Here is a 17,754-nt window from a genome sequence, read left to right on the forward strand (position 1 = left end):
GTTGATCAAGGTAAAGCCGGATCCCCCGCAAACCGGGTATTACTTGTACCCCGGAGGCTGGGAAGAGGCTGAGACAGTAAATAAGATGTTGCTTCATTGTTATTACTTGAACCTTTTTATCTCCTGGATTGACCTAGTGATTGAGAACTTGGCACTTACACAACCTTCACCATGACGACACCAGGTCCTATTACAACACCTCTCACCTCCCTGCTGGGAATCCAGCATCCCATTGTCCTCGCCGGTATGGCCAGGACATCAGGAGGCCGTCTTGCCGCTGCTGTCTCCAACGCCGGCGGACTAGGTGTCATTGGCGGCTTCATGTACACACCCGACCAGCTCCGCGAGATCATCGCCGAGATGAAGGCCAACTTTTCACGACCCGACCTGCCGTTTGGCGTCGACCTCGCGCTTCCCCAGATTGGAGGGAACGCGCGAAAGACGAACCATGATTACACGGGTGGAAAGCTGGATGAGCTGATTGATATTACTATTGAGAGCGGTGCCAAGTTGTTTGTTAGTGCGGTTGGTGTGCCGCCCAAGGAGGTTATCGAGAGGCTTCATGACAAGGGGATTTTGGTGATGAATATGGTTGGACATCCAAAGCACGCAGTGAGTTTGGTCAAAGCACTTGATTGCTGTTCACTAACGCAGCTTGTTAGGTGAAAGCGCTTGAGCTTGGTGTCGACATGGTCTGCGCGCAAGGCGGCGAAGGAGGCGGCCACACAGGTGACGTTGCCAACTCGGTCCTCATCCCTGCTGTTGCAGACGTGGCAGCCAAGTATCACCCTCCTCTTATGAAGGGTCTTCCTGCGCTGGTCCTCGCGGCTGGTGGCATTTCGTCTGGACGTAGCCTTGCGAGCTCGCTGATGCAGGGAGCAGCGGGTGTTTGGGTTGGTACGAGGTTTGTGGCCTCTGTTGAGGCGGGATGCAGTGAGGAGCACAAGAACGAGGTTGTTTCTTGTGGTTTTGATGAGACGCAGAGGACGCTTGTGATATCTGGGAGGCCTTTGAGGATGAAGACGAATGAGTATATCCAAAAGTGGCACGACAAGCCCGAAGAGATACGAAAGCTATGCGATAAGGGAGTGGTGCCTCTCGAGCACGATCTTGATGAAGGAGTGGATGTGGACTTGCCTTATCTCATGGGACAGGTTGCTGGAGCCATCACGAGCGTGCAGCCGGCTGGGGAGATTGTCGATGAGATGGTCAAGGAGGCGGTTGACATGCTGAAGTTAGGGGGAACGTATCTGACGGCTAAGCCAAGGCTGTGATGATGTGGTGAAGATGAGATGAGTTGAGAGAGTTTACCCAAAGCGGTGCTTACAGGTTATTGTTAGTATTGTCTGAATCAACGTCAGTGAATCACGGCCACTTTCAGTCTCAAAGGCTCCTCAGACTGCCAAACAAACATTCACAATACGAACCACTCGCCTCTAGCCTAGCCAACACAGTGATTCAAACACCGTCCAGTCTTTCATTGTTCATCTAGTACTGCAAGCTATTCACAAACTGTGAAGCACGGTTCAATGGAGGGCAAACGTTGAGACGAAACCGCCCCTTGATGCGGCCCACGGACCCTTTTGGCTATTCTTAATCACTTGCGGAGTGTAACTATAAATGAGTTGATCTGAACCTGCACTTTGACTTCTTTTCTTTTTGATCTTGAAGAGTTTCCTTTTGCGTCGCAGGCTTCTCCTCGATTTGACTTGAGCTGGCTTGATACTCCTTTACATCATTCGACTTGGTCTTTTATTCTCTTTGAATCATCGAGGAAACTTGATTCAACTCTTGGTTTTGTTTTCATCATCGACTTGCAAGCACGCTAGCTACACAGTCGGTTGCTGGGAAACAACCTGCAGCCATCAACAACTTCTCTGCTATCAACAAGCTTTCACAAACAATCCAACACAGTATCCAATACTAATTGAGGCTTGAATCATCAAGTCGAAACATGTCCACCTCATCGGAATCTACCTGGTCCGACCAGGAAGGTCTCTTTTCAGGGGAAAGCCAATCACACATCCCCCCCTTTCGCTGCGGACACCTCCGAGCCCAAGCTCCCGAAGGTCTAGACAATGTCCTGCCAGTCATCGACCCCCGAAACTCTTTCCGATTCAACAAGAGACCGACAACTGATTACGTGCTGGTTGCCCTCGACTTTGAACACCTCTGCAAGACAAAGATTGGTCGCTACGCCGACGGAACTCGATACCGCTACAACCCCCTCACCGAAGCTGGCGTTGCATACCTAGACATGAGAAATGTCCTGTACAAGAAGGGACGCTGGACCATGCCCGGTGATCGTGGACACTCTTGGTTCAAACTCATGACGCCTCTTCACTACATCGTCGAGGAGTACAAAGGCCACTGGGGCCATCTCTGCAAGTCTGACTGGCTTCACGTCGAGCCGTACATGTTTGCCTTTGGCAAGTCCAAGATTGTCAAGGAGGGTGAGCTCGGGTACAGACTCTACCGACTGTTCATGGGACTTCGAAAGATGAACCGTCGAAGGGATGAGATTCGACACAATCGACTTCGTGAGATCATCTTTCTCACTTTTGACTCGAGTCCCGTTGAAAATACCCTCAGTCGACTGGGGCTGGGATGGCTCACGGAGCCAAACATCAAAATCTGGGATGTTCAGAGAGACATGCAGCTCGAGCTGCGCTTCAACTGGCCCAAGATGCGATTCGAGTACGTCATGGAAAGCCTCGGTCTCCGGTTCGAAGACAATCGATTCGGAAACCTGTCCCACTGCGCAGGAAACGCAGCCGTTTTCACGATTCAGATCTTTCTTGCTCTTTTCTACAAGGATGATGAGCAGAGTGTTGCGTTTGCGGCGCGTGAGCCCATGTCTTGGCTGCGATTTACTTGGGTTGGTCATGCTCTTGATCAGACCAACATTGCTCCTGGGGATTCGCCGCGACGTCGGGAGGAGAGCCAGATGAATCGACATGAGGTGCCTCAGAAGAGAGATGAGAATGCGTTTCACTGAAGGAGTTTGCTGACGAGCTGGAACATTGTTTTGACTTTTGGTGTGGTATGGGAACTTGGTCAACCTGCCTTGATGGGACAGAGGAAACAATGATGAGGGTTGAATGGGAAAAGGTCTTTGTTATTTGTCATGGGAACGGAAAGCTGCTTTGGAACGGGGTTTGCTAAAGGCATGAGGGTGTTGATTGTGCTCATCTTGTTAGCTAACGTCAGTAATTGCATTGTCAAGCATTGGCTGTATCATGGCCGCATTTTCTCTGATAGAATGATTCAATAAACATTTTGGTATCGACATAGGTCTTTGCACCTTCTTGTCGGGTGAAGTGCTTGCGCTCTCATTGCATCAAAGGGCTCATGGACCTGCATAGCAGAAGCAAGCAACAAGCATGATCATGTCCTTTCAATCTGGAAGCAGTCCGTTAAAAAAAGCTCTCAGCGGTGTCAAGGTCTATAGTAGGAATGGTTCAAGCCTTGCCCAGCAAGGGGCTATGGAAACAACAGTGCCAATGATGCCCGGTTCGAGAAGTAAGGGGCCTCGGTGGCTGTTGATGACTGGTGGGCTATATAAGGAGTCCCTACCGAGCATCTTCAGAGCATTTTAGAGCATCTTTAAAGCATCTTCAGAGCATAGAGACTCATCAGCAGTTTCTTCTAAACCTTCAACACCCCCTCTAACTAAGCGATCCAGTAGGCACTCTGTAATTGCAGGGCTCCAACACAGCCAAATAAGCATAGTTGAACTGGAGATACGAACACAGAGGTAGTCCTAGTGAAATGTTGCACCACAGCTTATTCTCGCAACAGACGACTACGGTTAGGAACCTTGTACACCGGTTGCTGAACCAATCCAAGTCTCGAGATAGTCCCAGTAAGCGTCTCTACCGCTTTGAACCCGACAATAAAGTGATCAGGGAGAGCAAGTTCCTCGTGCTCATCTCCCTCAGATTCACCAAGCTGAACGTTTCCACCATCTGGAAACAGAAACTTGAGGCCGATGATCTTTGGGTAATCGACTGGGTTCTTTTCAGTTGTGACCACGAGCCCTTTGAGCCAGCAGTCGATGGGTATGGCGACTCTGTTCTTCTTGACGGATCTGGAGGCTAGCCAGGGCACGTATTCAACTGCAATACTCTTTAGTTCGCCAAGCGGAGTCCAGCCGACTTCAATATTGGGTCGAGTGGTAGGCAATTTGTAGAAATTGCGTAGAAGTAGTGTTTCCTCGTGGATCGAGTGCTCCAACTCAATACAAGTCAGTGGTGCCATGGTCGTTGATACGGCGTCCACAAGGGATGCAGGCTCTTTTGTTTGTCCTTGGTCCTCGTCATCCTTATAGTCAAGATAGACATCGGCAACCCATTCGATAATGTTCCACATGCGATACCGATTTGCGAGTGCTAGGTGTTTCTCAGGACCATGTGTGAGAACGGCCCTCCAGATCCTCTTGTACAGGTTCTCCCAGTCGATATGGTCGGCGAGGGTTTTGTCTATCCGAGGAAATTCGTACAACCAGGGCAAATCCTGTTGGAATCTCAACTTCCAAAAGGTGTCTCTCAGTTCGAGACGAGCCACAGCTCTCGAGGCTATCCTCCATGGCCAGGCATGCGGCATGACCATGTAGCTCATGATGTGTAACAAGATTTCGGGCTGAAGCTTCTCAAAAGGGTCGTTTCCTGGTTTTGTAGACTCTCGGATGACTGGAGCTCTGTCATGGTTTTCTGGAACCGGTCTGATTAGGGACTGATACCATGCTTGAAGCTCAGGACTCGAGCACGGAGAGGAGACAATGTACTCGTCTCCCCGGGCGGAAGGCCAATACTGCTCATGATACTCTTCAGCCCCTCCATAGGATATGTCCAGAGGTCCACCAGGTGGGTTGGAATATCGGTCGAACAGCCGGTAGAGGACTCTCGGGTCGATGGGCTTAGGGGCGAGGACTCTGCGGAGCTGCTCGAAGCATGCGTCGTGCATGGGGTACCCGACTGCCAAATCGCCACCATCATCGTATCTTGGGTGGTTGTTAGATGGGCATCTTTGTGAGGAGTGCATGGTGTACTCACCCTGATATCATGCCTCCCCCCTCTTCGGTGTCAAACTCGAAGGCTCCATGGTCCCAGTAGCTGGCTGGGATGAGGTGAAAGCTGTGAAGCGCATTAGTAGGAGCATCTAAGGAGGGGGAGTGTCTTGCTCTTCGTTTTCTGAGTCCTCATCTTCTGGGCTCCATGGGGCTACTAGAGTGCATTCTCCCAACCACAGGGTGTCGTCTTGGGTAATGACAGAATGATCGTAGCAGTCCTCCTCTCCATCATCTTCATCTTGCCACCAGAGTTCTCGTGTTACAGCGCCGCAGAGTGCACACCAAGTATCCCGTCCACCCATGATGATGCTGCGGGCGGCACAGGATAATTCTCAGCTCGACATTGGTCCTGTATATAACTTGGCAGATGGCGGTGCACGATGTTTACGGATTTGGAGATGCTAGCCTATCAGGGACTCGATACGAAGCCATTGTGGCCTAAGCTAGGCATCGTGCTGACGGTGAAGACTTTGGTCAGGCAGCCCTATGCAAGTGGGCTGTCTTTGTTGGCGATAATTGGATCTCTGCTGAGAGGGAAACAAATTGTTTTGGAGTCTCTATAGTACCCTAATAGAAGCTGGGACGGGACTTGGCATGAAATGTGAATGTGCCATGTTTATGCTTTAATACGACTTATACGAACGTCAGGTGAGCTCGCCAGCCAAAGCCGATCTATTCCCACTGCTTCGTCGCCATTGGTGTTTGTTCAAGGAGGCATCCGAGTGAGGCGGTGATGAACTAGCCCGAAGCAATTCTCGCACCATGTAACCATCCCAACAGCCTTGTCAGCTCTCGCCGCGACACCCTTGGTCACCTCTAACCAGGCGTACCAGGCAGTGCAAATTCCAAAGATCACGCATGAAAAGGCCAAGAACCAATTAATTTAACAAATTAAATGTTGATCGGCAAAAGTGTAGGGTAGTTGGTGATGGGGTCAAACGAAAAATGGTCAAAGCTTACGTATTTGACGTGGCGTATCCTCTTGGCCGCTTTTTCACCGAATAACATGAGCTCATCAATGATTCAAATTAGACGCAACGTCTCTCGGATGAGTCGGATAATTCATCAACGGGTCGGTCAAATCGTTTAAAACTCTTTTTCACAGGAATTGAGGCTTCCCTCAACTTCAACCAAATCCTTCACAAGCAACCCCATCTCATGTCAACACCTCGGCTTTGCAATGGACGCTCATGATGCCGTCGTAAAGGGTGTTGCTGAACGGGTTAAGTACTTTCACAAGAGGCAGGAGCCTTTTCGATTATATCATGGATCGACAAACAGCACGCGTCAGTCGAATCGCCGCGTCGACAATACTGTTGACACGAGCAGTCTCAACCATGTCCTCGAGGTGAGGACGGATTCCAAGACGGTTCTCGTTGAGCCCAATGTTCCAATGGATGCTCTCGTCGACGCGACTCTGAAGCATGGCCTGGTACCGCTCGTTGTTATGGAGTTTCCGGGTATCACCGTTGGGGGAGGATTTTCTGGTACTTCTGGAGAGAGCAGCTCGTTTCGCTACGGCGCGTTTGACGCCACTGTCAATTCCATCGAAATTGTCCTTGCCGACGGGACAATTACTCATGCGTCAAAAACAGAGAGACAGGATCTTTTCTGGGGAGCTGCGTCGGCCTTTGGAACCCTTGGTGTCGTCACGCTGCTCGAGGTGCAGCTCAAGGAGGCCAAAAAGTACGTCGAGCTCAAGTACCGACTTGCGAGAGGCCCGGCGGAGACGGTCAAGATCATCAAAGAGGAGTGTAAAAAGCTTGAGAATGACTATGTCGATGGCATTGTCTACTCCAAGGACACGACTGTGGTGTGTGTTGGACGGCTTGTTGATGACCTCCCCGTGAGCGCAAAGCCGATGCGTTTTTTCCGCCGGAAAGACCCGTGGTTTTATCTTCACGTTGAGACGGTCCGAGATGGCCTCCGACTTGGTATGGTTACGGTTGTTGCAGATTACATCCCGATAAAGGATTATCTCTTCCGGTACGATCGTGGAGGCTTCTGGGTGGCCAAGTATGCCTTCAAGTACTTTCTCACCCCTTTCAACCGTCTCACGCGCTATGTCCTGGATTCACTGCTACGAGCTCGAGTCATGTACTCGGCTGGCCACAAGAGCAACCTCTTTGACTATTACATGGTTCAAGACGTTGGCGTACCATATCGAAGCGTCCAAGAGTTCCAAACATGGCTCGACAAAGAATTCGGCATCTATCCCCTCTGGCTATGTCCCTTACACGTTAAGCGCGACGACCCGGACTCGGGACACGGCTTACACTCGGATTTCGCCAAACCCGGAGCGCCGGACCTGCTCAACTATGGAATCTGGGGCCCACTTCAAGGGAACCGACGGGATGCGATCCGGCATAACCGGTCACTGGAACAAAAGGTGCAAGCATGCGGTGGCAAAAAGTGGCTATACGCGCACGCCTACTACACCGAGGATGAATTCTGGACGCATTACGACCGAGCTTCATACGAAGCGCTGAGGGCAAAGTACGGGGCTACTTACCTACCAACTGTGTACGACAAGGTCAAGGTGGACATCGAGGGGCCAGACAAGGTGATGCAGTCTACTGTAAGGACGAATTGGCCGTTTCAAGGGCTGAGAGGTGTGTACAAGGCCTTGACTGGAGGGGATTATCTATTGCAGAAGAAGAGCGGAGAGGCAGATGCTGGGAAGAAGCAAGATTGAGCAGACTCATGGCGTTGGAAGATATCTAGACTTGTCCATAATTAATTCATATTTATTTGTATATTATTTCTTCAGGAACCCGGCCCGGTTAACAATTTCGGTCCATGGGCCAGCCATAACGAAAGAATTTGTAATCTATGCGGACTCATTCAGCTCTGAACCCGCCCATTCCTCCACCGCCCTTTCTTCCGCTGAGCTCCGTCAACGACTCAACCTCCTTGTCCTTGTACTTCGTGGCAAGGGACGGTCCTCCTGACGGCTGGGGAATGGAACCGATCTCTGTCGAGTTGGCGGCCCTCATGTCTCCCTCAAAGGTCCTCTCGACCTTGGGTTTTGCGGGGGATAGAAGGTAGAGACCCCCAAGAACAACACCGACAGCTCCCGCGATGGGGACCCTAGACTGTCAATACTTGTTAATGAAGCTCAGAGACAGATTCTTTACCAATTGCGCTTCAACGCTTCAGGGCCGCCCGGGTTTGGCGGTGGGGCTTTTTGGCCTCCCGGACCGCCGAGGGATCCCTCAGGGTGGATCGTTCCAGCGAAGCGGAACTGAGCAGGCCGGAGGAGTGGGGCCGCGAAAGGTCGGAGACCGGGTCTGAGCATTCTCACCAAAGTCATGATTGAATAGTTTTAGAATTTAATTGATCATTCAAGTAAAAAAGGGTAGAGAAAGCTCCTGGAGCTACAAGGGGAGCTTTCGGTATTTAAGAGGGGAACCTGATGACTTCTCAGATGATGATGGCATGACGTGTGGTGACCTCTGATGGAACGGGAGCGGGTGATGTTGCCCCTTCCCCGCGTTTGACGACGAATGATTTCTGTCCTGAGCAGAGATCAAGTTTGAGCCTCACTGGTTGGTTATTAGACACAGACAAGGGATCCTTGGCTGCGGGAGCTTGTTTTGGTGGGTGCAGCTTGGGGTGCTGTAGCTCGTGACATATGCGCTACAACCCAAATTCGGCTCGGGTTTCCTTAGAAGTTTGGCGGTATAAGATGAATGTGGTGATATTTTATGCTTCAGAGGGATATGTTTAACGGTTGCTCAGCCTTCAGAGGAAAGGTTGCTCAGAGGCATATGCGGTGATACGTCTCCGGGAAGGCTTCAAGCATGTGATGGTTGTAGAGGGTCTGAGAACTGCTACCGCTTCCGTAAGCGAAAGCCTAGGGAGAATATATAGTGTCGAAATCAGGGTTCATGTTGGTAAACAGCTATAAAAAGATCAGCAGAATAAAGTTGAGTGTGGCATCATGACATGTTCTTGGCAACATGTGAGTTGCCGGATTTTGAAGTAGACTGTGTTAGTTTTCTCTGATGAGGGTAGAAGTGTGAAGCAAAAATGAGCTTTCCAGCACAAAGAAGGAAGCTCTATCTCAAATGTGTTGCCCTGAAGTTGATAGAGTCCTTGGATATTAATTCGTTGTAAAGCGCCTGGTCCCGTCGAGCCGGAGAAGGACACGGCGTATTGTGGGGACATCGGTCGAGAGTGGACCGGCGATTCCCGGCGCGGACCTACGATTGCAGACGGTCCCACGGCGCTTAGGGACGGAGCCTGTGGGTATACTTATGGAAGGGTTTGCTCTGAATTAAGAGGAAAAAAGACCCCTGAAGGATGAAATGGCTGAGAAGGTACTGCGGTTAACTGGCCTATGGACAATCAACGTGGCCTGTCATCAGTCTAGCACCATAACCATACCATTCGTTCGGGGACGCGCGACCGCGGAGAGCGGCGGTTAGATGACCAACATGATCTGGCATGTAAACGTGTCATTCGGAGTAAGAAAAATGTCAGATTTTCAACGTTTTGGAATGGCCGAGCCTCAAGCCGGGCCATCTGCTGATTTTCCGGCGAATTTTGGCAACAGTGGGTGGATCGGTAGACGCCGGGTCCGATCATCAGATGGTTTTTTGGCCACGACGAATTTGGATTGTAGGTTATACCATCACCGTCAGTCGAGTCCGGGAGCATTCGGAAGAAGAAGAGGGTAAGAAGATGGGAATGTTGAAAGATGCAAGCAATCATTGATTTACATGTATTTTATTGTTTGTATCTGGATGGTGTAACAGAAGTTGGGTACTCTTCACGGCCTGTAGCGAGGTACATGCTGTTGAAGTACCTAAACGCACCCGACACTCAGGTTACATATTACACCAGGGATGGTTACCATGATCTAAGATTCATCTGATCTTGTAGATTTAATCAAGATGCAAGATCAAGACGACCGAATTGACCAATTACTTCATCTCTTTCCCTGAGTGTCTGGTGTTTATACGAGGGACAAGCTTCCCCGGTATTGCCCGAAAAGGTTCATGGCCAGGGCTGGAGCATCACAGTGGCACCACCGAGCTTCAGAGTCGAACTATCGACATGCGACCAAGATTCATGACCGTACCATGGGTAAAAAGCTTCTTTTACAACGGTATATAATATCTGGTTTCTCTCGTCTTGAGTCTCCTGATTCATCATCATCATCATCATCACTCAATCACAAGCATCCATTTGAGATCTTGACAACTACCACAATCCTTGTCTTCGACTACCGGTCACTTACACCACTTACACCACTTGCACCAATTACAACACTCAAGACCTTCAAAATGGTTGCTGCTCCCATGATCAAGCCTACTGCTGGCCCTAAGTGAGTCACACCACTTTACCTCATAATCCACCATCTCTAACAATTCTCAGGGCCCTCCCTCTTCTTCTCGTTGTCGGAAGCGTCTCAGTTGTCGGCACCTACGTTTCCTCCCAGCTCAGGACACAATCCCGCACATTCGACCGGTACTTTAGCCAATACAACAGCACCCAGAGCGAAGCGGCCCGGGCAAAGACCTTTGACGGTTCTGTTCCTGACCCTCGCACGAGCATCTTTAACATTCTCGGCTGGTGATTTTATGGAGTTTCTTGGATAAATGGATGGTGTTTTGGAAAGGCAATCATAGCGTTGGGTTTTACTACGAGGCGAGGGATAGAACAGCCTCGATGAATTGAGTAATATTAAACTGTTAAACAAAACCGGGTGTTTGGAATGAATGTGACACCCGAAGTGATTAAGATTTATAACCATAAAGGAGACTTGCTGCCATGTCTCAGGGCTAATAATCGATCGGGACTGTACCCTTGGTCAGGGCGGAAGGCATTTCAGCTGCACATTAAACAACCAAGGGAAAAAACCAGGGTAGAATTGCGAATCTGAATAGGGATCATAGTTGGCCATATCCGGACAGAGAGTGCCTTTTGTTGACCTGTCAACCTGGAAGCCACACTCTATTCATAGCAGAGGATTGCACAGCCCACAGCATCACCAGCACGTTTTGAGTCTGGCGCGTGAACGGTCGACACCAATGCACTGCTGACATTGGAGGCGAAGCCTTGTAGAGTCGGATTATTCTGACGCCTTTGGGAGCAGATATTTGACATATCAACCTGGTTATTGACGCATATTCTTATCCTATTACTTGGCGTCAGGATACAATAACAGGGCATTTGGATGGGAAGGACTTTGTTGAGCCTAGGACGGTGAGGAAGCACTTGAAAGAGCCTCTTTTGGCTCTGCAACATGCAGTCACGCTGGTGCAAACAGCCTCTCCCGTGGCTGGCTGAATGACCTCTGCCACCTTCTTCAGCTACTCCGATTTCATGATAAATCAGACAATGAATAACAACTTTTACCGTTGACAATTTCAGAGTTTTGGGTGATTCTGCCCTGCGAGATTATGTGGAAATAATGCCAAGAGCGCCTCTTGGGACCAGCGATCGATAGCCTGGAACTCAATGCAAAGAAAAACACGGCACGTCAAACACAATAAAAACATGCAAACTGCGCATGTGCCGTATTTCCTGTCAGAGTCTGACACGTTCGGAAAAGAGTTGTTTTGGTCGGATATTCCCGTCTTGCTTAGAGGGGTTTGTAGGTGGTTTGTCAGAATCCAAAGATAGAGACGGGCCGTATACTCGGATTACTGTAGAAAGAGTGGCATTATTTACCTGTGACACATTTGATAGGAATGCTTTACAGCCTGTTTACCTTGAGACAGTGCTGTGTCGGGGATGGAGCCCGCTGATGGTGGCTTGTAAAGTATCCCTGCAGACGGGCTCGACCAACGGACACGGCACAAACTCAGAGGTTGGGGGGAGCTCACTTCAAGCTAAGCCCTGCTGGAAGACTCCAGGCGGCAGAGATGCAGTAGCAGGGCCTTGTTTTTAACATAGCCACCATCTGCATGTCACTGGCAGTTGATTTGATCAGGCTGCAGTTGCAGGAGACACATCCCTGTTTTTCGCATCCTTAACCCTTGCTCAAGATGCTAAAAATTGAGTTACAGGGGGTTACATTTCACGCTCTTGAGCCTCTTTTCTGTTGCGAGGCCCCCAAATTCGGCCGAGGGGAGTAAGCACTATCATGGTTGCCGCTTACTATTTCCCGACATCCCAGGCTAAATCTCTTTTCACGGTCTTGAAAAGTCAACTTGTCTTTTCGATGTTTGCAGAAACAGAGACAGAGGGAGAGAAACAGAGGCAGCTGAGCCGTTGGGCACTACCAGAGCCTAGACCTCAAGCGAAGCTTTTAACTGTTGAGCCAAAGCTCAGCCCCGACAACTTGGCTTGCGCTAACGGGCTTGGCAAAAGATTCAGCCTCAGCCTTACACCATTCCTCCCTCGGGTCTTGTCCAATAAAAGCCTAGGACGGCTCGCTAAACCAAGTCCCCGGCTGTCCTGCATGCCGAGGAGAACGGATATTGGACGCCACAGCTGAATGGTCTGGGGGTCTAGGCTGTCTCACGGGGGCTTGCATGGGAAGGATGCCTTGGAGGGTTGCAGGCGGGAAAAATAGTCTGTAGAGTTGGGGGCCGGTCTCTCAATAAAGAGACCAGCCTCCCGTCTTGTGATCGTTGCATTTGTTGTCTTGTGAGGTTATATCGGATTCTTCACGGTCACGTCAATATGCATCAACCGCCGTATCCCGAGAATACCTGGTCGCAGCCCAGTCCTCGTGAGTACGAGCCGGTTGCACAGAATGAACAGAGGGATCTGCCCTCGCCGCTCGAGACGCCTCTCGAGACGCCTCTCGACCATGATAACCTGCATCAGCCACATCCAGTACAGCATGCCTGGTCACCGACAGCTCCTCGAGAGTACAAGGCCGTCCCTCAGAATGCGTGGCCCATCGAAGAAGACCGAAATGACTCGCCGCCACCATTGAAGTCGGAGGATCCCATCTCGGAGCTGCCCAAGTCTGACTATCGACCTATTGCCCTGAGATGGCAGTTTATTGGCCTCATCATCCTCGCCATCGCGGCTATCTTGGGTGCCATGGGCTACGCGCTCCACGAACTCAAGAACTCGGATTCGACGTACAAGCTCGAGTCGCGATCGTTTAGCTTGCAGGGAAGCTTTGGACTTATGAAGAGAACTGTATTGAGGTTTGAGACACGAGATGTTGAGCTTCTTAAGAGGGAGCTTGGTATTGTGGAGAGACAGGATACTGCGAGCGAGCCAGCTGTCGTGTCGGTTGAGACTGAGCCAACACAAGCTGCGAATGAGCCGGCGGCAGAGCCAAGTCAGGGGCCTGCAGATGTTGTGACTGAGGGCGAGGTCAAGCCAACTCAGCTGACAGTGGAGGGGCCTACTGAAGAGGCACCTACCGAGGACAAGACGGAGCCTTCTCCTACACAGGACGATGCCAAATCTTCCCCGTCCCCGACAGAAGATGACAGCAACGTCTCTTCGCCTAGTCCTACAGAGGATAAGAACAAATCTTCCCCGTCACCAACTGAGGATGACGAGAGTGATTCATCAGCAACACCGACAGACGATGATATTATTTCTTCAACGACCCCCACCGACAACAAGGCCAAGAATAAGCCATCTACCACAACCACAGACGACGATCAAGACAAAACATCGCCATCAGCAACGGAAACCGACGACAACGATGACAGCAAGACATCACCCACTGCTACTGAAACAGACGATGACGAGCCTAAACTGGTTACTGCCCTCGTCGAAAAGAAATACACCACAACAATCGCCTCGTCCTCGGCAATGGAAACCTACACCACCGATGCCGTCGTCACCAAAGTAGAGTCAGTAGCCTCAACAATGGTGTTTACAGTCGCAGGCTACACCAGCACATACGCGGTCGAACCGGAAGAAGACCAACCTCAAGGATTCGCCCCCGAGTACACCACCGAGATCCAGCCTGCGCGGGAGACGACGCAGATCACCTACTTGCCGAGCACCTATGTCACTACGATGGCCACCACGCAGACTAGCTTCGGTCCTCCTGTCACGTACGTTGAGACGGGTACTACGAGGCTTACTTCTGTATTTTATGTCGATGATGATGGGAAACCTATTGAGAAGGCTGTTACTCAGGTCAAGACTAGTGAAAGACCTGCTACTGTCATGACCATCACCGAGACACCTCCGGTAGAGACGATTCTTCAGACGCAAGCGGATGGACAGGTTGTTACTATCATGTCTACGCCGCTGCCTACTACGAGGGTTACGAGCGTTGGTCCTACTCGGGTCGTTGTCACTGATGTTTCGACACCTACTGGAGACTTCAAGATTGTCATGGAGGTTACAGAGTACACGCTTACGGGTGCGGGATACTTTATCGGAGCGTTCCTCCCGCCCATCATCGCCGTGTTGCTCGCCATGACGCTCCGTGCGATTCACCTAGCCGCTACTCAGTTCCAGCCTTTTGCGGCTCTCTCACGACCCGAGGGTGCTCTCGGCAAAGACGCTCTAACGCTCCGCTTCGATGGTATCGACGCCATCACCATTCCCTTCAAGTTGCTCGCAAACAGTCAACCTCTACCGTTCATCACGGCACTCGCAGCTTGGGGATCGAGTCTGTTTGCTCCGCTGGCCAGTGAAGCCATCGGTCTCAAGATTCACGGCCGTTGTCGTAAAGGAGCCATTGGCGGGTGTGCCGTGGAACTCGGTATATCGGAAAGATCAGCATACGGCTTGCTTGCGCTACTCATCGCAATCGGAGCCCTTCTTATTGCTACTATTATCGTCATTAGTCGTCGCTGGAGCACGGGTGTAGCAGCGAATCCATTGTGTTCGGCCAACGCAGCCGCTCTCATGGCGAGGAACCCAGACCTCCGCGCTCTACCGCTCCACGACTATCGAGCTCTGAAAGATGCCGTGGTGGACAAGAGGTTCAAGCTTGGAACGTTTCGAAACTATGAAGGCAGAGACGAGTACGGTGTCGTCCTCCACCATGGGCATAACCACGGCGCAGAAGCCTACGGCACCACGCCCTTTGATGAGGGTGGACCGCGTGCGCAGTCTCACCGAGCTCCTCAGACGTTTATGGCTCTGACGTTCTGGTACCGCTTCCTGTTTGGTGTGTTTCTGCTCTGTCTGCTTGCCTATATCTGTTACTATCACTTCGTCGACACGTTTGGTCACCTACCCAAGGGCCTCAAGAACGCCATGGCGAGCAATGAGTTTGGTGTCCGTTTCATTTGCTCTGCCATCGGTGTTTCCATCATCTGGCTATGGGACATGCTCTTTACCAGTAAGTTACTCTCTTATAGAAACCCTGACCATTGCTGATTCTTGCAGGTGTTGCGGCAATCACGCCTTTCCGAAGAATGGCAGACAAGAGTCAATCCCCCACACGGTCCGTCCTCATGACGCCTCCGACAAACGCCTTCTCGGGTGTTTTTGTTGCCCTCCGAGCGGGTGATCTTCTTCTCTTCCTCACGGCCGTTGCGTCCCTCATGTCACAGTTCCTCCCGATTCTTTTCGCCAACGTGCCGTATAACCTCACCCAGACGAGGCTGGCCCACCAAGTGTGCTCACGACTCAGCGCTGGACTTTTGGTATTCATGGTTATTGGTCTATTTGGAAGTTTGTTTGTCAAATGGCCTGATCTGCCCGTTGATCCACGCAGTCTCGTCGGTGCCATGTACTACGTGGCCGAAGCACCGTGGGTCGCGGGAGTAGAGGGTGTAGCGGGTATGAATGCCAAGGACCGCAAGAACAAGATTCAAGGTCTCGGTGGACGGTGGAGTTATGGATATGTGCAGACGGGGCATGGAAGACGGCTTGCTATTGAGCATGAGATGGGATATAGGTGAACGAGACATGATTTCATGAGATGGGTTGGGTTTGGGATTTGCATATTCTGGGGCGCTTGGATAATATTAATGACATTTACACTTGGGATTTGGGTAAATAGGGATCAATTGGATTCATTTCGAATACGGACAAGTCGTTGCCAGTCTGAAGTTCTCGATGACATGGTTCCTTCAAGCCATTCTCACCAAATCACCTGCAAATGACTGCCTCGATTAAGCTTGTTTATGGCTGAAGGCGTAATTAAGCATAAAGTTTAAAGGGATACCTCCTAAAGAGGCCAGGCTAGGGATGTCGCCTTCATGTATATTTCCAGTGCAGGCTGGAGTTTGTCTCCAGTCATCTCTTGCCTGGACCCTCGTTTGCAGATTAAGCGTCCCTGGCAACGTTCACCTGGGTATTAGCAAGGGTATTTCGCATACATCAAAGCTACTAGAAGACCTTTAATAGTAGCTCATTTATACCACACATTGACAAGCTTATTGACTGATTCCGTCTGCGCAGATAAAAGCTCGCATGATCATGATTACTAGTGCTGAGGCAGACATCGAAAGCGGGGCATCGCCGACCTGACTCCTTCATCCACGTCAACCACAACCTCTTAAAATCACCAAAACAACGCTTCACCATGAAGACTTTAGGCCTCCTCGGAGGTATGAGCTGGGAGTCTACGACTACCTACTACCAAGAGATCAATCGCCGCGTACGAGAGGTTCAGGGCGGTCTCCACTCGGCGAGATGCATCGTCTTCTCATTCGACTTTGCCGAGATTGAGAAGCTTCAACATGCTGGGAAATGGGATGAGGCTGGCGCTCTACTTGATGATGCTGCCGCTAGACTGAAACTCGCGGGTGCAGACGGCATCGTACTCTGCACAAACACTATGCATTTTGTGTCCCACGGCATCGAGAAGGCATCACAACTCCCTCTCATCCATATCGTTGATCCCACCGCCGACCGTATTCTCAAGGCGGGCTTTAAGTCTGTCGGACTTCTCGGAACTCGATTCACCATGGAAAAAGACTTTTACAAGTCTCGTCTTGAAGAAAAGTTTGGCTTGAGCGTTATTGTGCCGAATGAGGAGGGCAAAGAGACGGTGCATTCCATCATCTACAGTGAGCTCTGTAGTGGTATTATCAACAACGACTCGCGGGAAAAGTACCATGAGATTATTAGAGAGCTGAAAAAGGCTGGTGCTGAGTGTCTTATTCTTGGATGTACCGAGATCGGACTTTTGGTGGATGAGGCTGGAAGCGAGTTGCCCGTGTTTGATACAGCCCAGATTCATGCAGTAGCAGCTGCAGATTGGGCCATGGGGGTCGAGTGATGATTATACAAGCTATTAGATAGATCAGAACAGATACTAGAGGCACGAGATCAACATATAAATATAGAGATCTGTCGGCTGGAGTTGGTTGTGCAGAGAAGTGAATAATACAGTGTTCTTGATATGCACTTTTGCTGACCCCTAAGAAGAGAGAAATTGAAGGTTTGAGGGTTATATCTCATCCGAATCGATCATAACTTTTGTATAGCAAAACACCGGCTCGGATCGTCGGGGATGATGCTCGAGGCGAGACAGGGACAGCGTCGGGCTATCGGGGGTATAAAGGTCCAACATGGAAAGACTGAAATTCTCTTGGTGCGAGATTACCATCTGAGAAGCATGTGTTTGGCCAAGGTGTTAAGAATCGTGTATTTGTATGCCATCCTCGTTCTAGTACACTTGGGCCTGGTCTTTGTCGACCCGCGTCTTCCCGAGCATAATGAGTGAAGAAGGGAATATTAAAGACATAAGAAAGATGTGGAAGAATTACCTTCTAGAATAAATGCTTATGATGAAACCGGATATGGCGTGGAGATATGCTTTTCCCTGATATTGTGGCTCA

General features: G+C 50.4%; 7 protein-coding genes across 7 annotated transcripts; 5 read left to right on the forward strand and 2 right to left on the reverse strand.

Annotated features, from left to right (window-relative positions):
• Positions 1-171: 171 nt before the first annotated feature.
• On the forward strand, positions 172-1,373 carry NECHADRAFT_72074 (uncharacterized protein; the record flags this gene model as incomplete). The annotated part of the gene is made up of 2 exons (XM_003050162.1): positions 172-612; positions 663-1,373. 2 exons carry the CDS (start codon positions 172-174, stop codon positions 1,272-1,274), a joined length of 1,053 nt encoding a protein of 350 aa, XP_003050208.1. The 3' UTR covers positions 1,275-1,373.
• Positions 1,374-1,954: 581 nt separating this feature from the next.
• NECHADRAFT_85103 (uncharacterized protein) lies at positions 1,955-2,998 on the forward strand (the record flags this gene model as incomplete). Its single annotated transcript, XM_003050163.1, has 1 exon — positions 1,955-2,998. The coding sequence occupies one exon, from the start codon at positions 1,955-1,957 to the stop codon at positions 2,996-2,998; it is 1,044 nt and encodes a 347-aa protein (XP_003050209.1).
• Positions 2,999-3,668: 670 nt separating this feature from the next.
• NECHADRAFT_85104 (uncharacterized protein) lies at positions 3,669-5,373 on the reverse strand (the record flags this gene model as incomplete). The annotated part of the gene is made up of 4 exons (XM_003050566.1): positions 3,669-3,763; positions 3,804-5,002; positions 5,055-5,135; positions 5,246-5,373. The coding sequence occupies 4 exons, from the start codon at positions 5,371-5,373 to the stop codon at positions 3,669-3,671; spliced, it is 1,503 nt and encodes a 500-aa protein (XP_003050612.1).
• An 842-nt stretch (positions 5,374-6,215) lies between these two features.
• Positions 6,216-7,828, forward strand: NECHADRAFT_63808 (uncharacterized protein). The gene has a single exon (XM_003050164.1). It carries the CDS (start codon positions 6,252-6,254, stop codon positions 7,764-7,766), a length of 1,515 nt encoding a protein of 504 aa, XP_003050210.1. The 5' UTR covers positions 6,216-6,251; the 3' UTR covers positions 7,767-7,828.
• Positions 7,829-7,911: 83 nt separating this feature from the next.
• NECHADRAFT_85106 (uncharacterized protein) lies at positions 7,912-8,384 on the reverse strand (the record flags this gene model as incomplete). The annotated part of the gene is made up of 2 exons (XM_003050567.1): positions 7,912-8,161; positions 8,209-8,384. The coding sequence occupies 2 exons, from the start codon at positions 8,382-8,384 to the stop codon at positions 7,912-7,914; spliced, it is 426 nt and encodes a 141-aa protein (XP_003050613.1).
• A 1,869-nt stretch (positions 8,385-10,253) lies between these two features.
• NECHADRAFT_102847 (uncharacterized protein) lies at positions 10,254-10,772 on the forward strand. The gene is made up of 2 exons (XM_003050165.1): positions 10,254-10,403; positions 10,454-10,772. Exons 1-2 carry the CDS (start codon positions 10,363-10,365, stop codon positions 10,653-10,655), a joined length of 243 nt encoding a protein of 80 aa, XP_003050211.1. The 5' UTR covers positions 10,254-10,362; the 3' UTR covers positions 10,656-10,772.
• A 5,721-nt stretch (positions 10,773-16,493) lies between these two features.
• On the forward strand, positions 16,494-17,192 carry NECHADRAFT_85108 (uncharacterized protein; the record flags this gene model as incomplete). The annotated part of the gene is made up of 2 exons (XM_003050166.1): positions 16,494-16,518; positions 16,555-17,192. 2 exons carry the CDS (start codon positions 16,494-16,496, stop codon positions 17,190-17,192), a joined length of 663 nt encoding a protein of 220 aa, XP_003050212.1.
• Positions 17,193-17,754: the final 562 nt, after the last annotated feature.

Source organism: Fusarium vanettenii (genome assembly GCF_000151355.1).
Source record: "Fusarium vanettenii 77-13-4 chromosome 9 genomic scaffold NECHAsca_6_chr9_2_0, whole genome shotgun sequence".
NCBI lineage: Eukaryota > Fungi > Ascomycota > Sordariomycetes > Hypocreales > Nectriaceae > Fusarium > Fusarium vanettenii.

Bases quoted from the DNA above. Each gene is read 5' to 3' on its own strand.
- NECHADRAFT_102847 (XM_003050165.1), top strand. From the start codon at position 10,363: ATGGTTGCTGCTCCCATGATCAAGCCTACTGCTGGCCCTAA. The intron at 10,404-10,453 runs GTGAGTCACACC...AACAATTCTCAG, and splicing joins AAGCCTACTGCTGGCCCTAA to GGCCCTCCCTCTTCTTCTCG.
- NECHADRAFT_63808 (XM_003050164.1), top strand. From the start codon at position 6,252: ATGGACGCTCATGATGCCGTCGTAAAGGGTGTTGCTGAACGGGTTAAG.